Genomic DNA, 12,147 nt, shown 5'->3' on the forward strand with positions numbered 1-12,147 from the left:
TGGCACCAGTTGTATACAAAACTCCTCTTTGGTGTTAAGAATATCCTGAGAAACATCTGTTCCTGAGCCTCAGTCCCCATCCCAGTTTACACAAACAAAATACGCCTACAAATTTGTGCCTGCTTTTTATTTAATGTTGAGACAGGTAAAACAAATAAAATAAAAAAATGTGTATCACAATACTATTCATAATCGTTGATCAAAATGGAAAAGTTCCTTGAGATATGTACAGATAGGGTATAAGGGAGGAGGAGGAGGGGGGGAAGCAAAGGGGAGAACAGAAGGGGTTGGATAGGGGGGGGGGTCGCAGTATTTTATTCTCAGGTTAAAATACCACGTTTCAAGTGAGTGTGTGCTGACCTTTTACAATTGGATATCTCTCCGTTTACTTAAAACGCCGCAAACGGACAGCCATAATATTAATAAAAATACATGTATTTTTCATTGACAACAGGAACCCCTGTCTGCCAGGGGGTGGCCCTCTGTCTATGGGTACAACAATGTGCTGCACTAGAGAGTTAAAACAATGGAAGCCGGAGCCCTGTAGGAGAAAACGTGCTACGTCCGACACTGCCCACAGAAGAAGGCTGTGATGGTACAGACTTTTTTTTTTTATATGCAGCATAGGAGTCATTTATACAGTATCAAAAAGAAAAAGCAATTACAGAAACTTTACACCGTTTAAACGTTTTGAGTTGGAGACAGTCGTCCTGCTACGTGGTTCGATAAAGCTTGTGAGATACTGGCTTTTCCGCTAAGTCTGGGGAGGATGAGTGCGTGCGCGAGAGAGGAGGAACCGATGGAGAAATGGTCCAGCTCCGTTCCCTGTGCGTTTTTTTCCATTCGTTTTGTTAATCACTGAATCCACTCCGGACATTCAAGTATTTTCCAGTTTAAAGGAAGACACTTAAGGCTTATGTGGCAAAAAAATTTAAAATAAAAATCGAAGCACTAAATAATTATGTTGTATTGAGTCGAGTTGTGTTGCACTGCGTTGGGCAAGTTGTGTTGATGCATGGGTCCTCCCCTTCTGGTTGTTTAGAAGTAGAAGTGCCAGTAAAGGGCATACCGCAAGCCCTCTGCCCCCTAACCTGTGGGGAGGGGGGTGGTCTGGGCTCAGTAGGTGGAGGAGGTGGTGCTCATGGCGTCCTCGCTGAGGCGAGTGCTCCCAGGATGCACGCTGGCAAAGTACTTGACGTCCTTGTCCAGGTCCATCTGCAGGGCCACCAGTGTCTGCTCTAGCGCCTCCTGGTGGGAGTTGGCAGAATGCAGGAAGTACTCTGCAGGGGACGACAGAGGATGAAGAGGACAGATGTGATGAGGATTCAACTGCAGTTCAGCTGAAGATATGAAGAACATTCGCATACTTGTGTTTCCTTATTGGGGATTAATAAAATGATATACATATAAATATATATATATATATACACACACATATACATATATATACATATATATATATATACACATATACACATACATATACACACACACACATACAGTGAGGGAAAAAAGTATTTGATCCCCTGCTGATTTGCCCACTGACAAAGACATGATCAGTCTAAAAGTTTAATGGTAGGTTTATTTGAACAGTGAGAGACAGAATAACAAAGAAATCCAGAAAAACGCATGTCAAAAATTGATTTTCATTTTAATGAGGGAAATAAGTATTTGACCCCTCTGCAAAACATGACTTAGTACTTGGTGGCAAAACCCTTGTTGGCAATCACAGAGGTCAGACGTTTCTTGTAGTTGGCCACCAGGTTTGCACACATCTCAGGAGGGATTTTGTCCCACTCCTCTTTGCAGATCTTCTCCAAGTCATTAAGGTTTCGAGGCTGACGTTTGGCAACTCGAACCTTCAGCTCCCTCCACAGATTTTCTATTGGATTAAGGTCTGGAGACTGGCTAGGCCCCTCCAGGACCTTAATGTGCTTCTTCTTGAGCCACTCCTTTGATGCCTTGGCCGTGTGTTTTGGGTCATTGTCATACTGGAATACCCATCCACGACCCATTTTCAATGCCCTGGCTGAGGGAAGGAGGTTCTCACCCAAGATTTGACGGTACATGGCCCCGTCCATCGTCCCTTTGATGCGGTGAAGTTGTCCTGTCCCCTTATCAGAAAAACACCCCCAAAGCATAATGTTTCCACCTCCATGTTTGACGGTGGGGATGGTGTTCTTGGAGTCATAGGCAGCATTCCTCCTCCTCCAAACACGGCGAGTTGAGTTGATGCCAAAGAGCTTGATTTTGGTCTCATCTGAATCATTCAGATGTTCATTGGCAAACTTCAGACGGCCCTGTACATGTGCTTTCTTGAGCAGGGGGACCTTGCGGGCGCTGCAGGATTTCAGTCCTTCACGGCGTAGTGTGTTACCAATTGTTTTCTTGGTGACTATGGTCCCAGCTGCCTTGAGATCATTGACAAGATCCTCCCGTGTAGTTCTGGGCTGATTCCTCACCGTTCTCATGATCATTGCAACTCCACGAGGTGAGATCTTGCATGGAGCCCCAGGCCAAGGGAGATTGACAGTTATTTTGTGTTTCTTCCATTTGCGAAGAATCGCACCAACTGTTGTCACCTTCTCACCAAGCTGCTTGGCGATGGTCTTGTAGCCCATTCCAGCCTTGTGTAGGTCTACAATCTTGTCCCTGACATCCTTGGAGAGCTCTTTGGTCTTGGCCATGGTGGAGAGTTTGGAATCTGATTGATTGATCGCTTCTGTGGACAGGTGTCTTTTATACAGGTAACAAACTGAGATTAGGAACACTCCCTTTAAGAGTGTGCTCCTAATCTCAGCTCGTTACCTGTATAAAAGACACCTGGGAGCCAGAAATCTTTCTGATTGAGAGGGGGTCAAATACTTATTTCCCTCATTAAAATGCAAATCAATTTATAACATTTTTGACATGCGTCTTTCTGGATTTTTGTGTTGTTATTGTCTCTCACTGTCCAAATAAACCTACCATTAAAATTATAGACTGATCATTTCTTTGTCAGTGGGCAAACGTACAAAATCAGCAGGGGATCAAATACTTTTTTCCCCCCTCACTGTATATACACACACACACAAACACCCAGTCAAATGTTTGGACACCTACTCATTCCAGAGTTTCTTTATTTTTACTATTTTCTACATTGTAGAATAATAGTGAAGACATCAAAACTATGAAATAACACATATGGAATCATGTAGTAACCAAAAAAGTGTTAAACAAATCAAAATATATTTAAGATTCTTCAAATAGCCACCCTTTGCCTTGATGACAGCCTTGCACACACTTGGCATTCTCTCAATCACAATGCTGTGGTAGCCATTGCTGGTTAAGTGTGCCTTGAATTCTAAATAGATCACAGACAGTGTCTCCAGCAAAGCACGCCCACACCATAACACCTCCTCCTCCATGCTTTACGATGGGAAATACACATGCAGAGATCATACGTTCACCCACACCGCGTCTCACAAAGACACTGAGGTTGGAACCAAAATTCTCCAATTTGGACTCCAGACCAAAGGACAAATTTACACCGGTCTAACGTCCATTGCTCGTGTTTCTTGGCCCAAGCAGGTCTCTTCTTCTTATTGGTGTCCTTTAGTAGTGGTTTCTTTGCAGCAATTCGACCATGAAGGCCTGATTCACGCAGTCTCCTCTGAACAGTTGATGTTGAGATGTGTCTGTGACTTGAACTCTGTGAAGCATTTATTTGGGCTGCAATTTCTGAGGCTGGTAACTCTAATTAACTTATCCTCTGCAGCAGAGGTAACTCTGGGTCTTCCATTCCTGTGGCCGTCCTCATCAGAACCCGTTTCATGGTTTTTGCGACTGCACTTAAAGAAACGTTCAAAGTTCTTGAACTGTTCCGTATTGACTGACCTTCATGTCTTAAAGTAATGATGGACTGTCATTTCTCTTTGCTTATTTGAGCTGTTCTTGCCATAATATGGACTTGGTATTTTACCAAATAGGGCCATCTTCTGTATACCCCCCTACCTTGTCACAACACAACTGATTAGCTCTAACGCATTAAGAAGGAAATAAATTCCACAAATTAACTTTTAAGAAGGCACACCTGTTAATTGAAATGCATTTCAGGTGGCTACCTCATGAAGCTGGTTGAGAGAATTCCAAGAGTGTGCAAAGCTGTCATCAAGGCATAGGGTGCCTATTTGAAGAATCTCAAATACATTTTGATTTGTTTAACACTTTTTTGGTTACTACATGATTCCATATTTGTTATTTCATAAGTTTGTCTTCACTATTATTCTACAATGTAAAAAATAATAAAAATAAAATAAAAAGCCTTAACTGAGTAGGTGTCCAAACTTTTGACTGGATAGATATATATATATATATATATATACTGCTCAAAAAAATAAAAGGGAACACTTAAACAACACAATGTAACTCCAAGTCAATCACACTTCTGTGAAATCAAACTGTCCACTTAGGAAGCAACACTGATTGACAATAAATTTCACATGCTGTTGTGCAAATGGAATAGACAACAGGTGGAAATTATACACAATTAGCAAGACACCCCCAATTAAGAAGTGGTTCTGCAGGTGGTGACCACAGACCACTTCTCAGTTCCTATGCTTCCTGGCTGATGTTTTGGTCACGTTTGAATGCTGGCGGTGCTTTCACTCTAGTGGTAGCATGAGACGGAGTCTACAACCCACACAAGTGGCTCAGGTAGTGCAGCTCATCCAGGATGGCACATCAATGCGAGCTGTGGCAAGAAGGTTTGCTGTGTCTGTCAGCGTAGTGTCCAGAGCATGGAGGCGCTACCAGGAGACAGGCCAGTACATCAGGAGACGTGGAGGAGGCCGTAGGAGGGCAACAACCCAGCAGCAGGACCGCTACCTCCACCTTTGTGCAAGGAGGAGCAGGAGGAGCACTGCCAGAGCCCTGCAAAATGACCTCCAGCAGGCCACAAATGTGCATGTGTCTGCTCAAACGGTCAGAAACTCCATGAGGGTGGTATGAGGGCCCGACGTCCACAGGTGGGGGTTGTGCTTACAGCTCAACACCGTGCAGGACGTTTGGCATTTGCCAGAGAACACCAAGATTGGCAAATTCGCCACTGGCGCCTTGTGCTCTTCACAGATGAAGGCAAGTTCACACTGAGCACATGTGACAGACGTGACAGAGTCTGGAGACGCTGTGGAGAACGTTCTGCTGCCTGCAACAACCTCCAGCATGACCGGTTTGGCGGTGGGTCAGTCATGGTGTGGGGTGGCATTTCTTTGGGGGGGCCGCACAGCCCTCCATGTGCTCGCCAGAGGTAGCCTGACTGCCATTAGGTACCGAGATGAGATCCTCAGACCCCTTGTGAGACCATATGCTGGTGCGGTTGGCCCTGGGTTCCTCCTAATGCAAGACAATGCTAGACCTCATGTGGCTGGAGTGTGTCAGCAGTTCCTGCAAGAGGAAGGCATTGATGCTATGGACTGGCCCGCCTGTTCCCCAGACCTGAATCCAATTGAGCACATCTGGGACATCATGTCTCGCTCCATCCACCAACGGCACGTTGCACCAGACTGTCCAGGAGTTGGCGGATGCTTTAGTCCAGGTCTGGGAGGAGATCCCTCAGGAGACCATCCACCACCTCATCAGGAGCATGCCCAGGTGTTGTAGGGAGGTCATACAGGCACATGGAGGCCACACACTACGGAGCCTCATTTTGACTTGTTTTAAAGGACATTACATCAAAGTTGGATCAGCCTGTAGTGTGGTTTTCCACCTTAATTTTGAGGGTGACTCCAAATCCAGACCTCCATGGGTTGATACATTTGATTTCCATTGATAATTTGTGTGTGATTTTGTTGTCAGCACATTCAACTATGTAAAGAAAAAGGTATTTAATAAGATTATTTCATTCATTCAGATCTAGGATGTGTTGTTTAAGTGTTCCCTTTATTTTTTTGAGCAGTGTACATACATACACACACAGTTGAAGTCGGAAGTGTACACCTTAGCCATATTCATTAAAACTCTGTTTTTCACAATTCCTGACATTTAATCCTAGTAAAAAGTCCCTGTTTTAGGTCAGTTAGGATCACCACTTTATTTACGTGAAATGTCAGAATAATAGTAGAGAGAATGATTTATTTAAGCTTTTATTTCTTTCATCACATTCCCAGTGGGTCAGAAGTTTACATACACTCAATTAGTATTTGGTAGCATTGCCTTTAAATTGTTTAACTTGGGTCAAACGTTTCAGGTAGCCTTCCACAAGCTTCCCACAATAAGTTGGGTGAATTTTGGCCCATTCCTCCTGACAGAGCTGGGGTAACTGAGTCAGGTTTGTAGGCCTCCTTGCTCGCACACGCTTTTTCAGTTCTGCCCACAAATGTTCTATAAGATTGAGGTCAGGGCTTTGTGATGGCCACTCCAATACCTTGACTTTGTTGTCCTTAAGCCATTTTGCCACAACTTTGGAAGTATGCTTGGGGTCATTGTCCATTTGGAAGCCCATTTGCGACCAAGCTTTAACTTCCTGACTGATGTCATGAGATGTTGCTTCAATATATCCACATAATTTTCCTTCCTCATGATGCCATCTATTTTGTGAAGTGCACCAGTCCCTCCTGCAGCAAAGCACCCCCACAGCATGATGCTGCCACCCCCGTGCTTCACGGTTGGGATGGTGTTCGTCGGCTTGCAACCCACCCCCTTTTTCCTCCAAACATAACGATGGTCATTATGGCCAAACAGTTCTATTTTTGTTTCATCAGACCAGAGGACATTTCTCCAAAAAGTAAGATCTTTGTCCCAATGTGCAGTTGCAAAGCGTAGTCTGGCTTTTTTATGGCGGTTTTGGAGCAGTGGCTTCTTCCTTGCTGAGCGGCCTTTCAGGTTATGTCGATATAGGACCCATTTTACTGTGGATATAGATACTTTTGTACCTGTTTCCTCCAGCATCTTCACAAGGTCCTTTGCTGTTGTTCTGGGATTGATTTGCACTTTTCGCACCAAAGTACGTTCTTCTCTAGGAGACAGAACGCGTCTCCTTCCTAAGCGGTATGATGGCTGCATGGTCACATGGTGTTTATACTTGCGTACTATTGTTTGTACAGATGAACGTGGTACCTTCAGGCGTTTGGAAATTGCTCCCAAGGATGAACCAGACTTGTGGAGGTCTACAATTTTTCTTCTGAGGTCTTGGCTGATTTCTTTTGATTTTCCCATGATGTCAAGCAAAGAGGCACTGAGTCTGAAGGTAGGCCTTGAAATACATCCACAGGTACACCTCCAATTGACTCAAATGATGTCAATTAGCCTATCAGAAGCTTCTAAAGCCATGACATCATTTTCTGGAATTTTTCAAGCTGTTCAGAAGGCACAGTCAACTTAATGTATGTAAACTTCTGACCCACTGGAATTGTGATACAGTGAATTATAAATTAAATAATCTGTCTGTAAACAATTGTTGGAAAAAGTACTTGTGTCATGCACAAAGTAGATGTCCTAACTGACTTGCCAACACTATAGTTTGTTAACAAGAAATGTGTGGAGTGGTTGAAAAACGAGTTTTAATGACTCCAACCTAAGTGTATGTAAACTTCCGACTTCAACTGTGTGTGTGTGTGTGTGTGTGTGTGTGTGTGTGTGTGTGTGTACACACACACAGCTCAAAAAAATAAAGGGAACACTTAAACAACACATCCTAGATCTGAATGAATGAAATAATCTTATTAAATACTTTTTTCTTTACATAGTTGAATGTGCTGACAACAAAATCACACACAAATTATCAATGGAAATCAAATGTATCAACCCATGGAGGTCTGGATTTGGAGTCACCCTCAAAATTAAAGTGGAAAACCACACTACAGGCTGATCCAACTTTGATGTAATGTCCTTAAAACAAGTCGAAATGAGGCTCAGTAGTGTGTGTGGCCTCCACGTGCCTGTATGACCTCCCTACAACGCCTGGGCATGCTCCTGATGAGGTGGCGGATGGTCTCCTGAGGGATCTCCTCCCAGACCTGGACTAAAACATCCGCCAACTCCTGGACAGTCTGTGGTGCAACGTGGCGTTGGTGGATGGAGCGAGACATGATGTCCCAGATGTGCTCAATTGGATTCAGGTCTGGGGAACGGGCGGGCCAGTCCATAGCATCAATGCCTTCCTCTTGCAGGAACTGCTGACACACTCCAGCCACATGAGGTCTAGCATTGTCTTGCATTAGGAGGAACCCAGGGCCAACCGCACCAGCATATGGTCTCACAAGGGGTCTGAGGATCTCATCTCGGTACCTAATGGCAGTCAGGCTACCTCTGGCGAGCACATGGAGGGCTGTGCGGCCCCCCAAAGAAATGCCACCCACCGCCAAACCGGTCATGCTGGAGGATGTTACAGGCAGCAGAACGTTCTCCACGGCGTCTCCAGACTCTGTCACGTGCTCAGTGTGAACCTGCTTTTATCTGTGAAGAACACAGGGCGCCAGTGGCGAATTTGCCAATCTTGGTGTTCTCTGGCAAATGCCAAACGTCCTGCACGGTGTTGGGCTGTAAGCACAACCCCCACCTGTGGACGTCGGGGCCTCATACCACCCTCATGGAGTCTGTTTCTGACCGTTTGAGCAGACACATGCACATTTGTGGCCTGCTGGAGGTCATTTTGCAGGGCTCTGGCAGTGCTCCTCCTGCTCCTCCTTGCACAAAGGCGGAGGTAGCAGTCCTGCTGCTGGGTTGTTGCCCTCCTACGGCCTCCTCAATGTCTCCTGATGTACTGGCCTGTCTCCTGGTAGCGCCTCCATGCTCTTGACACTACGCTGACAGACACAGCAAATCTTCTTGCCACAGCTCGCATTGATGTGCCATCCTGGATGAGCTGCACTACCTGAGCCACTTGTGTGGGTTGTAGACTCCGTCTCATGCTACCACTAGAGTGAAAGCACCGCCAGCATTCAAAAGTGACCAAAACATCAGCCAGGAAGCATAGGAACTGAGAAGTGGTCTGTGGTCACCACCTGCAAAACCAGTCCTTTATTGGGGGTGTCTTGCTAATTGCCTATAATTTCCACCTGTTGTCTATTCCATTTGCACAACAGCATGTTAAATTTATTGTCAATCAGTGTTGCTTCCTAAGTGGACAGTTTGATTTCACAGAAGTGTGATTGACTTGGAGTTACATTGTGTTGTTTAAGTGTTCCCTTTATTTTTTTGAGCAGTGTTTATATTAGTGCAGTAAAAAGTAAATCCTTACTTTGTATTTCATAAATACTATTATTTTTTACAATAAAATACAACAAATGAAGCCATAATTGCTTGTTTCCTAGGCTTAACTCTATGGAATTGGTCAGAGGAGCATGCAGGTGTGTGTGTGTGTGTGTGTGTGTGTACCTCTCTCCAGCAGGCTCTGGCGGATGGTCTTGGCCAGCAGCACCCTGACGTTGGCCACGGGGTCGGAGGCCAGCTGTAACAGAGGGGCTAGCAGGTGCTCTGAGAACTGCTCCAACGACACACAGTCATCCTCAATCGCCAGCTGACAGAAAGAGAGAGAAGGAGGATGGTCAGAGCGTGTGTGTTTTAGAGATGGATTAGGGGAGTGTGTGATTCTGTGTGTGTGAGTGCATGCACGAGACAGAACAGAAAGCACAAATGTGTGTGTGTGTGTTTGCGCGTTAACACACTTGACCTCTTGGACTCACACACACTCAGTCATCATGATCTCATTGTCCTCCAACACAATAGACACATTGTGGGACAGAGAATGGTGCCACTCATGTTATCAAATAAATGGTGGGGACAATGTCAAGTGTCCCGTTGAAAACAGTGTCCTCTTAGCAACCATAGCCACTCACTCCACTGTATAATATGTGGGTGGGGAAACTAAAAGGCTCTTCAATAAAAATGAACCTTCATTAAAAATCTTGGCAGCTGATGTTTTCATATTCATCTCTAGCCCCGAGACTTCAATTACATCTCTTGTTGTTAATATTATTGAATTATTCAGTGTATTCTCAGGCTACATGATTAATTTAACTAAATCAGAGGCAATGCCACTTGGTAGTCTTAGCTCTGTACCTCCTACCTCTCCCCCCTTTCCTTTTAAATGGTCTCCCTCAGGTTTTACGTATCTGGGTATATTCCTAACTCCTAAATTCCAGCAAATGTACAAAGCCAATTCTGTTCCCTTATTTGACACAATAAGACAGGATCTGGAGCGCTGGAACTCTTCCGATTTCATGGTTGGGTAGAATATCAGTCTTGAAAAAAATAAAAATAAAATGTTGAAAATGAACATTTTACCTAGACTACTTCACCCAATCCAAATGATCCCAGTCTTACTTTCCAATAAGGTAATAAAATACTTAAATGGCTGGTTAAGTTCCTTCATATGGAGTAAACGCAAGGCACATTTTTTTATAATGGAAATATTGCAGCTGCCAGGTTCTATGGGGGGCTTGGCTCTGCCCAATATTAGGTTTTATCAGTGGGGTGCCCACTTACATCATATTTCTGATTGGATCACAAATAACAATTCTTCTATTTGGATAGATATTGAGACTTTTTCAAAATACCCCTAGCAAGATCTTTTATTTTTCTGAAGCTTCAAATCTGTAAAAGATGACTGCAATAATCCCATTACACTCAAAGCATGGAGGTCAGTCCAAACTAACCTCTGCACTTACCTCCATTCTTAACAACCTGGATGCTTGCTAACATTTGGCTTTATAAAAAGGGCATAGGCAGACTAAATGATTTATTAGCTGTAAAGATTTTATTGTCATTTGAGCAGATGGTTGAGAAATATCAACTCCCAAAGTAAGTAAGACGTTTTGAAGAGCACCACCTTGATTGGCAACCCTGATGTGTCTGTCATTGAAATAATGCTTTTTTTTCCCCCCTCACAAAGGAAAATGTCCAAGTTTATTTTATGATGCTTTAAGGTCCTTTTCTACTGTTGACACACAGGGGGTCAAGCGACTGTGGGAGAAATCATTTTATGTTACTATTGACGAGGAGCTGTGGGAGGACATCTGGAGATATGCAAAAACAATATATAGCTGTAATCGTACTAGAGCAATCCAATTAAGAATAATACACAGATTGCATATATCCCCAAACCACAGACATGCTTTTAGCCCCGTGTCCTCCTCCTCAATGTCTAAAATGTACAACTGATACAGACACACCAACACATTGCTTATGGTCATGTTCCAAATTACAAAAAGGTACTGGTCTACGGTCGTGGTCAAAAGTTTTGAGAATGACACAAATATTGCTCTTCACAAAGTTCGCTGCTTCAGTGTTACGAGATATTTCTGTCAGATGTTACTATGGTATACTGAAGTATAATCTGCCCTGGTATGCTGTCAATTAACTTCTGGGCCACATCCTGACTGATGGCAGCCCATTCTTGCATAATCAATGATTGGAGTTTGTCAGAATTTGTGGGGTTTTGTTTGTCCACCCACCTCTTGAGGATCGACCACACGTTTTCAAATGGGATTAAGGTCTGGGGAGTTTCCTGGCCATGGACCCAAAATGTCGATGTTTTGTTCCCCGAGCCACTTCGTTATCACTTTTGCCTTATGGCAAGGTGCTCCATCATGCTGGAAAAGGCATTTGTCGTCACCAAACTGTTCTTGGATGGTTGTGAGAAGTTGCTCTCGGAGGATGTGTTGGTACCATTCTTTATTCATGGCTGTGTTCTTATCAAAATTGTGAGTGAGCCCACTCCCTTGGCTGAGAAGCAACCCCACACATGAATGGTCTCAGGATGCTTTACTGTTGGCATGACACAGGACTGATGGTAGCGCTCATCTTGTCTTCTCCGGACAAGGTGTTTTCCAGATGGCCCAAACAATCGGAAAGGGGATTCATCAGAGAAAATGACTTTACCCCAGTCCTCAGCAGCCCAATCCCTGTACCTTTTGCAGAATATCAGTCAAAGATGCCCAGGGTCCCTGCTCATCTGCGTGAACGTGCCTTAGGCATGCTGCAAGGAGGCATGAGGACTGCAGATGTGGCCAGGTCAATAAATTGCAATGTCCGTACTGTGAGACCCCTAAGACAGCGCTACAAGGAGACAGAACGGACAGCAGATCATCCTCGCTGTGTCAGTCACGGTTTTGTCTCACCAGGGGTGATGGTCGGATTCGCGTTTATCGTCGAAGGAATGAGCGTAAC

The 12,147-nt window shown here is 44.3% G+C and overlaps 1 protein-coding gene across 6 annotated transcripts in view; it reads right to left on the reverse strand.

Annotated features, from left to right (window-relative positions):
- Positions 1-817: 817 nt before the first annotated feature.
- Positions 818-12,147, reverse strand: part of LOC121549667 (serine/threonine-protein phosphatase 4 regulatory subunit 1) — a 31,040-nt gene continuing 19,710 nt past the window's right edge. For all 6 annotated transcript variants that reach the window (XM_041861483.2, XM_041861485.2, XM_041861486.2 and 3 more), the window contains 2 exons: positions 9,355-9,496; positions 818-1,280 (listed from right to left, as the gene is read on the reverse strand). In XM_041861483.2, the coding sequence (XP_041717417.1) occupies positions 1,117-1,280; positions 9,355-9,496 (306 nt within the window). In that variant the 3' untranslated portion in view covers positions 818-1,116. The remainder of the gene's footprint in view (positions 1,281-9,354; positions 9,497-12,147) is intronic.

This window comes from Coregonus clupeaformis, chromosome 34 (genome assembly GCF_020615455.1).
Source record: "Coregonus clupeaformis isolate EN_2021a chromosome 34, ASM2061545v1, whole genome shotgun sequence".
NCBI lineage: Eukaryota > Metazoa > Chordata > Actinopteri > Salmoniformes > Salmonidae > Coregonus > Coregonus clupeaformis.